Source organism: Bos javanicus, chromosome 18, assembly GCF_032452875.1.
Source record: "Bos javanicus breed banteng chromosome 18, ARS-OSU_banteng_1.0, whole genome shotgun sequence".
Lineage (NCBI taxonomy): Eukaryota > Metazoa > Chordata > Mammalia > Artiodactyla > Bovidae > Bos > Bos javanicus.
In genome coordinates, this window is record NC_083885.1 from 8,632,896 (window position 1) to 8,647,472 (window position 14,577).

General features: G+C 53.5%; 1 protein-coding gene across 1 annotated transcript in view; it reads left to right on the forward strand.

Annotated features, from left to right (window-relative positions):
• PLCG2 (phospholipase C gamma 2) overlaps nucleotides 1-14,577 on the forward strand; it is a 156,573-nt gene that overhangs the window by 104,668 nt on the left and 37,328 nt on the right. The window contains exons 15-22 of the mRNA XM_061386667.1: nucleotides 969-1,137; nucleotides 4,188-4,292; nucleotides 5,846-5,935; nucleotides 6,522-6,697; nucleotides 8,145-8,345; nucleotides 9,220-9,339; nucleotides 10,460-10,640; nucleotides 12,139-12,210. Coding sequence (XP_061242651.1) covers nucleotides 969-1,137; nucleotides 4,188-4,292; nucleotides 5,846-5,935; nucleotides 6,522-6,697; nucleotides 8,145-8,345; nucleotides 9,220-9,339; nucleotides 10,460-10,640; nucleotides 12,139-12,210 — 1,114 coding nt within the window. The remainder of the gene's footprint in view (nucleotides 1-968; nucleotides 1,138-4,187; nucleotides 4,293-5,845; nucleotides 5,936-6,521; nucleotides 6,698-8,144; nucleotides 8,346-9,219; nucleotides 9,340-10,459; nucleotides 10,641-12,138; nucleotides 12,211-14,577) is intronic.

Below are 14,577 nucleotides of genomic sequence, written 5' to 3' on the forward strand. Positions count from 1 at the left end.
TGACACCCCTTTCCCCAATGCACACACACACACACAGACACACACTGACACCCCTTTCCCCAATGCACACACACACACAGACACACACTGACACCCCTTTCCCCAGCATACACACACACACACACACAGACACTGATGCCCCCTTCCCCCAACACACACACACACACACACACAGACACACACAAAGACATACACTGACACCCCTTTCCCCAGCACACACACACATACACACACACACACACACAGATACACACACACACACAGAGACACACACTGACACCCCTTTCCCCCAAAACACACACACATGCACACACACAGACACGCAAACACACACAGACACACACTGATGCCCCTTTCCCCCAACACACACATAGGCACACAGACACACACTGACACCCCTTTCCTCAGCACACACACACATACACACACACTTACACCCCTTTCCCCAACACACACACACACACACACACACTGACACCCCTTTCCCCAGCACACACACACACACACACACACACACTGACACCCCTTTCCCCAGCACACACACACACACACACACACACACACACACTGACACCCCTTTCCCCAGCACACACACACACACACACACTGACACCCCTTTCCCCAGCACACACACACACACACACACACACACACACACACACACTGACACCCCTTTCCCCAGCACACACACACACACACACACACACGCGCACACTGACACCCCTTTCCCTGGTGCGCCCACACACACACTGATGCCCCTTTCCCCCAACACACATAGGCACACAGACACACACTGACACCCCTTTCCTCAGCACACACACACATACACACACACTTACGCCCCTTTCCCCCACCACACACACACACACACACACACACTGACACCCCTTTCCCCAGCGCGCGCACACACACACACACACACTGACACCCTGCCGCCTTGCTGACCCCTGCCGCCTGCCCGCCCGCAGCTTCCCCGTGATCCTGTCCATCGAGGAGCACTGCTGTGTGGAGCAGCAGCGCCACATGGCCAGGGTGTTCAAGGACGTGTTTGGAGACCTGCTGCTGACCAAACCCAAGGAGGCCAGTGCCGACCAGCTGCCGTCGCCCAGCCAGCTGCGTGGGAAGATCATCATCAAGGTAGTGGCTCGGGGCGTCACACGCGCAGGGGGCTGGGGTCCCGGGCTCGCCATTCTCGCTGACTCCGCAGCCGACCCGGGCAAGGTCGCTTAACCTCCCAGCACCTGTGTGTCCTTGCTGTCTGGGGGCTCACGATAGAACTCACACTGTCAGTGTGCCGTGAGTACAAATGCGAGAGTGTGTGTGGAGTGCGTGGAACCACCCTGCCCCACAGCAGAGCCCCGGACGCGTTCACTCAGTGTCACCCACTCGTCTCTTGGCAGCTCCTCACCACGTTCCTCTCTGTCAGGCCCTCGCGATGTGCTGGGGCTGTTCCGTGAGACCCAGGCTCCATCCTTGCCCTTGAGAGCTCCCAGGGTAGCTCGGGAGGCGGACTGGAGGTGGACGCTGCCCCCAAAGGACTGTGTGCACTGGGGCTGGCAAGCTGGGTGCTGTGGGAGGGGGATGAGTGGCAGCCATGAGCACCATGGAGGGGGTGACATTTGGGTCAAGAGACCAGATGGACAGTGGCTTAAAGCATGGCAGTTCAAGCCCTGTGTGCAGGAGAGTGGACTCTGCTCCATGAGGTTGTCCAGGGACCCAGGACCCTCTCCCCTTATTCTGTGCTCTCCCAGGGAAGAGGTTTTCAGGTGAGGGCCTGCAGAGCCCCCAAGCCCACAGGTAGAATTTCGGGGGGACGGCATGGTGGCATGTGAACTTGGGGCAGAAATGTTGCCTCTCTGTTAACATGTAAGCAAAACTTAGCCTTTCCTCCCATCATCAATGTTGGCAACGAGCCACATGGGGCTTTGTCACCAGCAGAAATCATGGATATTTTCACATCACATTTGCAGTTGTTGCAAACATCTCAAAGTAATGTGTGCTCATCATGCCGTTGAAATTATGATGGTTATTAGATCTGCCTCTAGATATTATATGAGGTGTTAATAAAGAGGCACGTCTATTAGTATGTTACAAGGATTTTTACTTACTGTCTTAAGAGTTGTATTTCAGTATCACGCTTTTCTCTTATAATTTTACGCATTATGAGTGTTGTTCTGAGGAAAGGATCTGTACTCTTCCCCAGACTTCAGAGGTGAGGTTCATAGCACAGAACTGGCCAAGCCTGCCTTAGGGCACCGTCCTTGTGTGGTCGATGCTGGGTCGCAGGCACATGGAGATCCGGCTCACAGAAAGGGGAACGCGAGGGGTCCAGGGCGAGGGATGCCTGGTAGGCAGGCGGGACGTCAGTGGGACAGGCCCGGCCTCTCCTGGCCTGGCCTGAGAACTTGGTCACGTGCCCACCCCGCCTGCAGGGGCACTGATACCAGCAGGAAAGCATCGGTGGAAGAAGCGACCTGGATTTCAGTGACAGCCAGCAGGTCCGTGGGAAGGACGGACAGGGGTTTGCCAGGCAGAGAAGGGGGAAGGCCCTTCAGGTTCGGGGTGAGTGGTGCACGCGGTGTGTTCCCTGGATTGTCACTGGGCCACGAAAATGCACTGGGGACATTCCCTACATGTCAGGAGGTCACAGTCTGGTGGGGAGACCATCCTCTAAGCGGAGGAGAACCGAGCAGTGAGGGGGCTTCAGCTGAGGCCCATCCAGAGGGGAGGACCCTGGTGTGCCCTCGGGTCAGAGCAGTAGCATCTTTGGAGGAACTGGCTGAGATTTTGGGGTAGATTTCCCTGAGACGTCCAGGGAAGCTTCTAACATTCCAGTAGAACGAGAGGCAGAGGGGGCTTGGCCAGGGAGCGTCCATGGCTTCTCAGGTTTGGTCGGTGATTCTTCGGGGGCCCTCGATGCCTCTCTCTGTGACTTCCCTCTGTGTCCATTAGGACAGCTCTCCGCGTGTCTCCAGGGGTTTCTGGGCTCTCTTTTCACAGTGGGAAGTAGCACACAGCCCTTTAAGGAGGAGTCATGGGCTCACCCGCAATACCTTGTGGCTCACCGCTCTCAATTTCAGGGAAAGGGGGTGGAAATAGCGTCTGTGACCCAGTCAGTGAGTGCTGCACACTGGGCTGGTTCACACTCATAGATGGTACTCAGTCTCATGACAGCCCCACAGGACGGGTCATCTGGGCCCCCAGCCCCCTCAGCAGGGGGGGCCTCAGGTGCAGAGGTTGACTCGGCGGAGGTTGCACGGTTCCTGCCAAAGACGTCACTCAGGGCTGTTAAAGTGGGGCGTTTACGCCCTGCCACGGCATGTGTCCCGCTTGGCCACTGCCTTACGGGACCCGGCAGGGCTCTGTCACCCCCATTTTACAGGGGAACTTACTGAGACAGATTGTCATGCGGCCAAGGCCACCCAGTGAGGAAGGCGATGGGCCCGGGTCTGACTCCCCATCCAGAGTCCCCTCCACCAGGCCGCCGCTTCCCAAGGCGTGTGCGGGTGATGTGGGTGGTCAGCACTCACCCAGGTCTTCGTGATTGCCCTCTTAGTCTTGCCGATGGACACGAAGGTTTCAGAGCAGCGTGGCCACCTGCCCTGGGTCACACAGCTGATAAAGCAGCGGCAGGGCTGTTTGCACCCAGGTCTTCTCAGCCTACCTCCCCAGTGTGCCCGCCCCTGCCCTGCATAGCCTGTGCCCACGGATGCACTGTGGGCTTGCCTCTCCCTCTGTGTGCTGGAGAATGTGGGCGCGTCACTATCTGCTAAACTAGCTAAGGAAATTTAACAGGGAACAAAACAAAGTCCCTGCCCTCGTGGGGCCTGTATTCTAGCAGGGAGGACAGCGGACAGTTAGATACGTGGCTGCACACAGGGCTGGAGGGTATGAAGGTTCGCTGAGGAGTATGAGGGTTAATTATATCCAGGGGCTTGAGGTGACAGGGGCGGGAAAGGGGTGTGTGGGCAATTTCATGTCACGTAGACAAGGGAAGCGCCTCTGGGGCGGTGACGCCGAGTGCAGAGCTGAAGGCGGTGAGAGAGAAGCCGGGCAGAGAACCGGCGTGCAAAGGCCCTAAGGCGGGTCGGTGCAGTGGGTGCTGCGCTGACGGGGTGGAGGTGTGCCGGCCCCACCATCCTAACTTTGGGGCTCAGGGAGACGGGCTCTGTGTGTTCTTCCCTCAGCATAAGAAGCTGGGCCCCCGCGGTGACGTGGACGTCAACATGGAGGACAAGAAGGACGAGCACAAGCAGCAGGGCGAACTGCACATGTGGGACCCCATCGACCAGGTGCGGCCTCTCGCGCCCCTGCTCAGGGCCTCGAGCGCAGCGCCCGCCGCCGGCCGTGCGAGGCCAGTCCTGTCTCACTCTCAGCTCGCTCTACGTGAACTGGCCAGTTTTAGGAAACAGTGTTTTCTTTGGCCTTATGAATGTTTTATTTTGAAATAATTTTATATTCAGTGTAACATACTATAGATTCTCAGGCAGAAATGTAGACACACACACACACACAGACACATACTGACACCCCTTTCCCCCAACACACACACACACAGACTCCTCATACATCCTTCACCCAGTACACACACACACACACACTCCTCACACATCCTTCACCCAGTACACACACACACATACACACACACATACACACACACACACACACTCCTCACACATCCTTCACCCAGTACACACACACACATACACACACACATACACACACACACACTCCTCACACATCCTTCACCCAGTACACACACACACACACACATACACACACACACACACACACACACTTCTCATACATCCTTCACCCAGTTTCCCCAAATAACAACATCCTGTCTAACCAGAGCGTAATTGTCATAACCAGGAAGTGGGACCCTAGCTACATTACTACGGACTGACTGACGGGCCTTATTCCAGTCTGTCCACTGATGTCCTTTTTCTGGTCCAAGGGATGCACTACTGCAGTTAGTTGTCCTGCCTCCTTAGTATCCTCCAACCTGAGACAGTTCCACTGGGAACATTATTATTATTATTACTGGCTGTGCCACACGGCTTGCAGAATCTCAGTTCCCCCACCAGGGGTTGAACCCAGGTCCCCTGCGTGGAAGCACAGAGTTCTAACCACTGGACTGCCTGGGAATTCCCAAAGTAACATTGTTTTTTGATAAAAATGAGGCGTTTTGAATGCTAATGCCACTTCTCGTATCCCTTAACCTAACACGGCAGTCCATTTGAGTAGGTATTGATCAAATGGTTGATTGAAGTATGTAATCGATATTCAGTGTTGTATTAGGTTCAGGTGTATAGCAAAGTGATTATTATAGATTTCATATATATATGTAGTATTTGTTTTTCTGCAAATATTTGAGTATTTTTTACATATCTGTTCTTATAGCCTAGAAATAAACCTTAAAAATGGTTAAATGAAGAATTAAGTCATATTTAAATGTTGAAGAAAGGGTCTCTAGACAGACTGGCTGAGAAATCATGAAAATTTTAAAAGGTAGATGAGATAGAAAAAGACAGTCATGAAGACACGCACAGAGAAAACAATCCCATCATTCATAAAAGGCTTCAAATTAAGTGACTATGATACTGCATCGTCTACTTGTAGACATACTGAATAAAGAAGTCCTCAAAATGCTAAAAGAACCCCAGGATAATAGGTGTTTTAAAGGAAACATCTCACAGGGGCTCGAGTTCAGCGAAACCACCATAAATGGCTACAAAAGTGGGAAAGGCAAGTCCCCGGGGTGACGCCAGGCAGGAGTCTTGGGCCTCAGAGTTGATGGAGCAGAGATTTTGAGGGGAGACCTAATGCTCATCTTACTTTGTAGAAATGGACTCGGCACTACTGTGCCGTTGCTGATGCCAAGCTGTCCTTCAGCGATGACATTGAACAGACTGTGGAAGAGGAGCTGCCCCTGGTAGGTGGAGACCTCCTATACTGCTCCTCTCATCCGGTTCAGGCCTGGATATGCTCAGCCCATCCATGGAGCTGCCTCTTTGGGTACCAAGGCTTGCCTGGCTCTTCTCTGATTGGTTGGCTGGCCCATGTGCTTAGCCAATGAGGCGTAAGAGTCTTTCCTGCTCTCTGAAAGGCTTGATTGGCCTGTGCTACCTGGGGAGGATGAGAACATTTGATGTTCTGTTCAGCCCCACTTACTGACTTAGTTCCTGGCTTTCCTGCCCTCTGCCCCTGGCTGCTGACCGTCCTTAGTGCTGTTCCTTGAGTGCAGCCCCCAGGGTATTGTAGCTTTCAGACTTCCTGTACGATAGAGTTGAGGCTGTACTGGGCCGTGACTCAGGAGGCCACCACAAATGGGGCTGTCAGGAGTAGGTGGCTGGCGGGGGCAGGGCAGTAGAGGCTGGCTTCCCAGACCTCTTGGGGTGAAGGCAAGCTGAGGCCATCCTTGGCGTGTTACCCAGTCCCCTGAAGCAGCGTGCACAGATGGACCGGTCTGGTGATGTTGGTCCTGGTTTTCAGAAGCCTCTCCTCTCTTTGTGGCCCAGGATATACCCCCAACAGAGCTGCATTTTGGGGAGAAGTGGTTCCACAAGAAGGTGGAGAAGAGGACAAGTGCCGAGAAGCTGCTGCAGGAATACTGCGCCGAGACAGGGGGCAAGGATGGGACCTTCTTGGTGCGGGAGAGTGAGACCTTCCCCAACGACTACACCTTGTCCTTCTGGTAATGCCTCTCTGGCTGGGCCATGCCCACCTTCTCCCCACAGCTGGTGGGATCGAGGGGCCATGTGGCAAGTGGTACCAGCTTAGGCTGGATTTGGGTGGAGCTGAGCTAGAAACCGAGGCTTCCCTGGTGACTCAATGGTAAAGAATCCGCCTGCAGTGCAGGAACCACAGAAGACACGGGTTTGATCCCTGGGTCAGGAAGATCCCCTGGAGAAGGGAATGGCTACCCACTCCAGTACTCTTGCCTGGGAAATTTCATGGACAGAGGAGCCTGGTGGGCTGCTTAGGGTCACAAAGAGTCGGACACGACTGAAGTGGCTTAGCAAGCACGCGTGGGCTAGACACCCAGACTTCATTTAGTGAGTTTTGGGGGGCAAGACTTGGGTTGAGTGAGGCCCCCGAAACGTAGTCATCAACATCAGTGCAATATCAAATATTGTAAAGTAACCTTACAGAACTGTGGTGAGGCTGTAGTGAGCTCATCTACGTTAATTCATTAAAAGATACTTATTTTGGGGGTACTTGTTCAGTGCTAGGCACAGTGACTTAGCAGTGACCAGCCAGACACGGTCCCTGTCCTCTTGGAAATTAGGGTCTGAGAATGGAGATGGACAGTGAAAAAGGAATCACGCAAATAATACATAATTCTAGTTGTGACAAGTGCAATGAAAAAAATGCAGGACGTTATGAACTTCAGTGAGAGCGGGATCTGGTGTGATGTTGGGAGAAGAATCAGGGAAGACTTCCTGGTTTTCAGAAGCCTCTCCTCTCTTTGTGGCCCAGGATATACCCCCCACAGAGCTGCATTTTGGGATTTATTCAGTGGATTTTAAATACCACTGAAAGAAGTGGTATTTAAATTGAGACCCGAAGGATAAAAGTTCTAATATTAACAGCATACAAATAACAGTGAGAGCTAACACCGGCAAGATGCTTACCATGTACCGGGAGCACTCCAGGCACGTTCTCTGTGTGTGTGAGCTCTTGTTTCATCCTCAGGACGTCTCTGTGAGGCAGATACTGCCATCTCTGTGTGCGTGAGGTCTTGTTTCATCCTCAGGACGTCTCTGTGAGGCAGATACTGCCATTATGCTTGTTGGACCACTAGGGAGGCTCAGAGGGGACAAGTCACTTGTTCAAGGTCGCTTAGCTCATCAGTGGCAGAGTCAGGATGGGAACCCAGGCTCTCTGGCTCCAGAGGAGCAGTGATGTAGGTGAAGGGGACAGCAGGCAGAGGAAGTAGGTGGAATGTTCTGGAATCCAGGCTCAAGGAGTAGCTTGTGTGGAAGCCCCGGTGGGTTCAAAGAGCAGAGGGAGGCCTGTGCGGCCACACAGGGCGTCCACCCTGGGGGCCGCGGCGGCAGCTCTGGCCCCTGCGTCCTCTGCTGCCCTGGGCGCAGGAGGAGCCCGCTGGGCTGGCTTTGACGGGGTCCCTCTCCCCACAGGCGGTCGGGCCGCGTGCAGCACTGCCGGATCCGCTCCACCATGGAGGGCGGGACCATGAAGTACTACCTGACCGACAACCTCATGTTCACCAGCATCTACGCCCTCATCCAGCACTACCGCGAGACACACCTGCGCTGCGCCGAGTTCGAGCTCCGGCTGACCGACCCCGTGCCCAACCCCAACCCGCACGAGTCCAAGCCGTACGTGTGCCCGTGCTCTGGGGGCGCGAGTCGGAAATGCCAGCCTTGAGGGTGGGCTGGGCCCTGCGTTCGCATGAGGCTCCTCACCTGGGCCCACCAGGGTCTCTCTGAGTTCCCCAGGACGGCCGCTGTCCAGAAACCTGCTGCCCGTTCCTCCCGCCTCTCCCTCCGCCCCTCCCATCCTTTCTTCTGCTTTGTCTTCAGAGTCCCGAGGTCTTGGGCTTTGATTTTTCAGAGACTAATTCTGACCTGGTGTTACCGTTCTACTCGTCAGAGCTCATTCCTGTTAGTCTGAAAGCAAAAAAAAAATTGTAAAGAGAATATCGGTTAGGCCTTGCAAAGGGTTAACTAGTTCTGAAAAGAAAAGAGTAATTTTTAAGTAGAAGCCTGCTCAAGTGCACTTTTCTGAGGAAGCCATATAGCTGTGACAACTTGGGGATTTTTACTTTTCTTGTCTATATTCAAGTGGATGGCCTTAAAATGTGCTGTTTTGCATTTTTAAAATTAACTCCCAGCCCCTCTAAAACCCCGCTCTGTGTGTTTTCTGCCTCTGATTTTCTGAGGCACTGCAGTGGCTGTGTCATGCTCTGATGCTTGGGTCAGTGGTCTGGGAGGGGGTAAAAGATTTAAGTTGATTTATTCTCTTGTGCTCCAAGCAGACTCCCTACACAAATGCTTCACCCAAGCTGTGTCTGGGTGATTGTTTTCAAAGTCACCGTCACTAGAGGGGATTTCGGGTAGGGAAGCCTGCTGTGTAATTTCCGTGGTGGGCTCCAGGGTCGTATTTCAGGCCTCCTGGGGACCCACCATGTCCTCCTCCACTGCTGGTCTTAGCAGCCTCTCCCCTGGCCATTTCCCCCGGCCTGTGCTGCAGGTGGTACTACGATGGGCTGAGCCGTGGAGAAGCGGAGGACATGCTGATGCGGATCCCCCGGGACGGGGCCTTCCTGATCCGGAAGCGGGAAGGTACCGACTCCTATGCCATCACCTTCAGGTAAATATCTGGGCTGCAGCCACTTCTCACTCTGCAGGGGCACCTGGGCAGGGCATGTGGGAGGAGAAAGTGGGAACTGCAGGTGGGCGCTGAGCCTGGTGTCCTCTGTCCAGAGTGTTAGCTGTGATGGGGACGGTAATAGTAACAATGAGAGCAAGAGCAGACGCTGATGTGTGCTTTCAGCATGCCGGGCACTGCTCTGCATTCCCGAGAGTAATGTGCTTTACATGAGTTCATTTAATCTTCCCAAAACTCTATGGGGTGAGCGTGACCCATACCCCTACTTTCTGGAGGAGGAAACTGAGGCACAGGGCGATGGAACACCCTGCTGAAAACATGCAGCCTGTTAGCGGTGGAGCTGGAGTTTGCACCCCAGCAGCGCTGGCAACCCAGATGGGTGGTGATGCAGCTCCGGTCTCCTCCCATCCGCCATTGCCACTGACTGTCAGTGGGCAGGCCGTGTGGACCAGCCGTCTCAGGGCCGTGGTTCTCTGTGTTAAGTCTACCCCAAGACACCTGAGTCCTCCAGTTTCCACCGAAAGCAGTATGAGGGAGGGTCAGACCCCATTCATCAAACTGCCCCTCCATCTCCCCATCTGCAGGCTCCCCTGCCTGTTCTTGGTGATGGTAGTGGAGTCCTGGGTGCCAAAGACTGAGTTCCCAGGTGATGTTCCGGACACTGGGCTGCCTTCAGGGCCTTACCTATTTATTTTTATTTATTTATTTTTAAATTAATTTTTTTCCAAATACTTTAAAAAGTATTTATTCATTTATTTAGCTTTGCCAAGTCTTAGTTGCAGTATGTGGGATCTAGTTCCCTGACCAGGGATTGAACTCAGGGTATCTGCATTGGGAGTGCAGAGTCTTAGCCACTGAAGTCCAGGGAAGTCCCTTCAAATACTCTTTTGACCTCACTGCATGGCATGTGGGATCTTGGTTGCCTGACCAGGGATCAAACCTGTGCCCCTTGCATGGAAGTGTGGAGCCTGTCCACTGGGGCACCGGGGAAGTCCCAGCACGTCTGTCTGTCTGGTGCCCTGGGATGTGTGACTGGCTGTTTGTGGGCTTGTGTGGCTGTCACCCGGCTGCGGGATGTCAGCCCCGCGTGCTCTCCCCTCAGGGCCAGGGGCAAGGTGAAGCACTGTCGCATCAACCGAGACGGCCGGCACTTCGTGCTGGGCACCTCCGCCTACTTTGAGAGCCTCGTGGAGCTGGTCAGCTACTACGAGAAGCACGCACTCTACCGGAAGATGAAGCTGCGCTACCCCGTGACCCCCGAGCTCCTGGAGCGCTACAACACGGTGGGTGGCGGGCCCGCCCGGGGCGCGGCGGGATAGCCCGTCGGAGGTTACCATTCACCCGTTGGTTCATGGAGCAGACCTTTATGGAGCACGTACATGTGTCCCACACGCTCTGGGTCCAAAACTGCAGAGAGGACCCAGACTCTGCCCCGGTGCTCTTACAGCCAGTGTGGGTGAGACAGACGACTCAGGAAGTGAAGAACCATCGGAGCGTGTGCCAGCCGATAGGAGGATAGGTGCTACAGAGGACAGCACGCTGAGCCGGCCGGATAAGTGGGTAGACGATGGGGAAGGGGCTGCAGTTCTCAGGGGTGCTCGGCAGGGGCTTACTGACTAGGAGACGTGGGCAGACACTATGGGAAGTGGAGGAGACAGCCTGCAGCTGTGAGGAGGAAGGAAGAGCAGTCAGTGCAAAGATCCTGAGGTGAGAGCGTGCATGGAGGCAAAGAGGAGACGCTGGTATGGCTGGACCTGAGTGCTCCAGGGTTGGGGCAGAACTAAATAAGGATGGAACTGCATGGCGTGGGGCCACACACAGCGGCTTTTATTCGGAGCCATTGGAGGGTTCTTCTGTTTTGGGGGGGGCCATGCCATGCAGCACGCAGGATCTTAGTTCCCTGACCAGGGATCAGACCTGCAGCCCCTGGGGTGGAAGTGGTATCTGGACCACCAGGGAAGTCCCCGATGTGGGGTTCTGAGCGGTTAAGGGAGCCAATCTGATTACCATGTCCCAGTTCCTATCAGGTAGATTCAGTACGTTATTGAAAGGAGACTGTGCACTGTCAGGAACCACGTGTGGGAGAGCATGGTGGAGCGCCGTCAGCCCTCGGCACATTCAGGTTCTAGAAGGGGGAGTGGGTGATACATAGCCACGTAAATACGATGCCCCCGGGCAGGCTAGAACAGGATGGGGCGCTGTGGGGTGGGCACTGCATTAGATGGGGGCCAGAGAGCTGGGAGCGGGCCTCCTGCAGAGTGTGGGAAGGCAGCCGGGGGGCAGTGGGGGCAGGTGGGTGCAGGACTGCACTGTGGGCTGGGGCTGCAGCCCAGTGGGGGCCTGGGAAGGGCAGGAGGGGTCTCCAGTGTGTGCTGGTGAAGCTCTACCGCCCTGCTTTGTGGCATTTGCCACTCTCTGTGCTCTGAGTACTCCCGCGGTGGCCAGTTTCAAGCTGCCGGCATTGAACGTGGGTCAGGAAGGGTGGTGAGCTTGCTCCAGGACACCCGTGCCTCTCAGGGCTTGTGTTTTGACAAAGGAGGATGGCGCCTGGCATGGGGTAGGCCCGCGCTGGGGCCTCTCTGATCCTGGGGTAAGATTTCCAAGTTTTGGGGAACTTCTTAATAGCTTCTTACTGGCTCGATCTACAAGGTGAATAAACTGAGGCTTCAGCTCTTCTGCTAGAGGGCAGGAAACCATGAGGATGCCTAGAATCCTCATTCTAAGTTAGGGCTATCCCGGGAGCTCAAATGACTCCATTTATTTTTCTCTCTTCTTTTACAGGAAAGAGATATAAACTCCCTCTACGATGTCAGCAGGATGTATGTGGATCCCAGTGAAATCAATCCTTCAATGGTACAGCACACACTTCCGATTCACACTGTTACTTAGTCACTAGACTGACATGGGTCTTGCCGGTAGTTCAGTGGTAAAGAAATTGGCTGCCAATGTAGGAGATGCGGGTTCAATCCCTGGGTCAGGAAGATCCCCTGGAGAAGGAAATGGCAACCCACTCCAGTATTCTTGCCTGGACAATACCATAGACAGAGGAACCGGTTGGGCTACAGTCCATGGGGTCACAGAAGAGCTGGACACGACTTAGCGATTAAACAAAAACAAACAGATCGACATAGGGTCTACCCCCAGTTAAAAGAGGGCAAGGGAATGTTTTGGAAACTCGGCCAAAGAATTCTTGGAGGGGAGAAGAAATGACGACTGACAATGTGACATCTAGTTTCAGGGAAGAGGTTAATAGAATTCCATCCAGATGTGACTGAGCCTTGCTAAAATTCTGAAGTTTGATGAACCACCTTTGGGTCCAACAGCTTCTAATTAAAAGTCTTTCACATGTTCCTTGCTCACTGACTGAGCCTGTGGTGTTTATAAATTCCATTTGGTTCAGCGACCCCTCTGCCGTGCGCACGCTATCTCGTATTCCCACCCTGGCTGCTGAGTCATTTCATGCAGGTAGGGCTGGATTTGACTGTGAGCCTGAAGCTCCCGGTTTCATCTTAAATTTAGCTGGAGCCTGCAGAGGAGCAGTGCTGGCGAGTTTTCCATTTGGCTGGGCCATCTCGTCTGGGATTAGTGTACAGTTCTCACTTTGGAAGGGACACCCTGCTGGTGTGCTCTGTAAAAATCCAGAGATTTTCTTTTAAACTTATAATCCTTGGCCAGTGCAAATCCCTTTCAGCAAGCACTGAAGTCTTGAAAAATTGTGGGTGCATGGAACTGGGTGTGAAGTGCATTAGGGGACTTAGCCAAATAGGGGAAAAAAAAAACATTTATTAGAGCTGACAGATGCTTTGGTTATGAGAATGACACAGCCTCATGTCAGGCAGATGTCCGGGGATGGTGGAGATCATGGTAAACTGAGGACACGCCTCATCTCGAGAGTGGCCACCCCTGTCAGCAGCTGCCATTTCAGAGCCCAGGCGGGGTCTTCTCATTTCTCAAGACAAGCCAGTAATCTGGATGTTTGATGTGAAATCTCCCCATTGTTAAACCCTGGTCACTATGCCAAGGTATCTGGAGGAAGTCTCCCTATAGTCAGTGAGCCAAGTAAAACACGATCGTATGAGGAGTTTGAGTGCAAGCTGCCAGACCATGGCGAGTACCTCAAAATGCAATTATTATTCTTGTGATTGAAAAATGATGTAACACTGAAAAGGGAAACACATTAAAAGCAGGGAAAACAATCCACCCTGGGCTCAGCATCCTGACGCAGTAGCCATCTGCAGCTGTGGCGTTCCATCCCCTCTGGCCCTTGTCCGCAGGGAGATGTGTTTTACGGTCCCCACCCCAGCACCTGCCATTTCTATTCTTTGTTCACCTGCCACTCGGCCATGAGTGAGTTTCTTCACTGCTGATCTACTTCATGACCATTTTTTGTTGAACCTGGTAGGCCATGCAGTTTCGATGCAGTACCTGGACTGGGTACCTGGACAGGGAAGCCTAGCGTGTTGCAGTCCATGGGGTTGCAGAGTCTGACATGACTGAGCAACTGAACTGAACCTGGACTGGAATTGTAACTTAGAGAATATTTTTTATGCTGTAGAATATTCTAGGTGACTGGGCCCTTTAGCTGTGTCTCCATCAATGGCCATTTGGGTTTTCTTTAGGTGGTGCTCTTCTCGTTAACGCTAAAATGAATTTCTTCACCTGTGAGGTTTTGTATCTTTCACTTTATGTCCTTTGGGTGAGTGCTTAGGACTGGAGTGACGAGGTCAGTAATAACAGGTAACACATATTGATGACCGCATAGCGAGCATTGAGCTAAGCGCCTGACGGCTCATGAGTCCTCTAACAGCCCCAGGCATTAAGCACCATTTTTGTGCCCATTGTACAGATGAGACAACTGTGCATAGTAGTTTAATGATGATGTAAGTGTGGAGCGAGGATTTGGCTGCTCCCAGACACGCACTTGTGGCCACTCTGTGGTGCCACACGCCTGTGTGCTCATGCGATGGGTGGCTCATTTCTCTAGTCCATGAGGGGCGTGGCATGAGGACCTCTCCTGCCATCCGTCAGGCTGGAGACTTCCTCTTCGTAGACGGCACTATGTGTGCCACCCTCTCTGCCACTGGCTGTACCTTCCTCATGGCCTTGGAGTCTGGCAGTGACCTGTAGAGTTTCATGGGGAAGGAGACAACTCTGGTCTCTGTGTCCGGTCTGCCCTTGAAGCAGGATGTGCAGAAGAGCTGGCTGTGTTTGCAGGTTGAG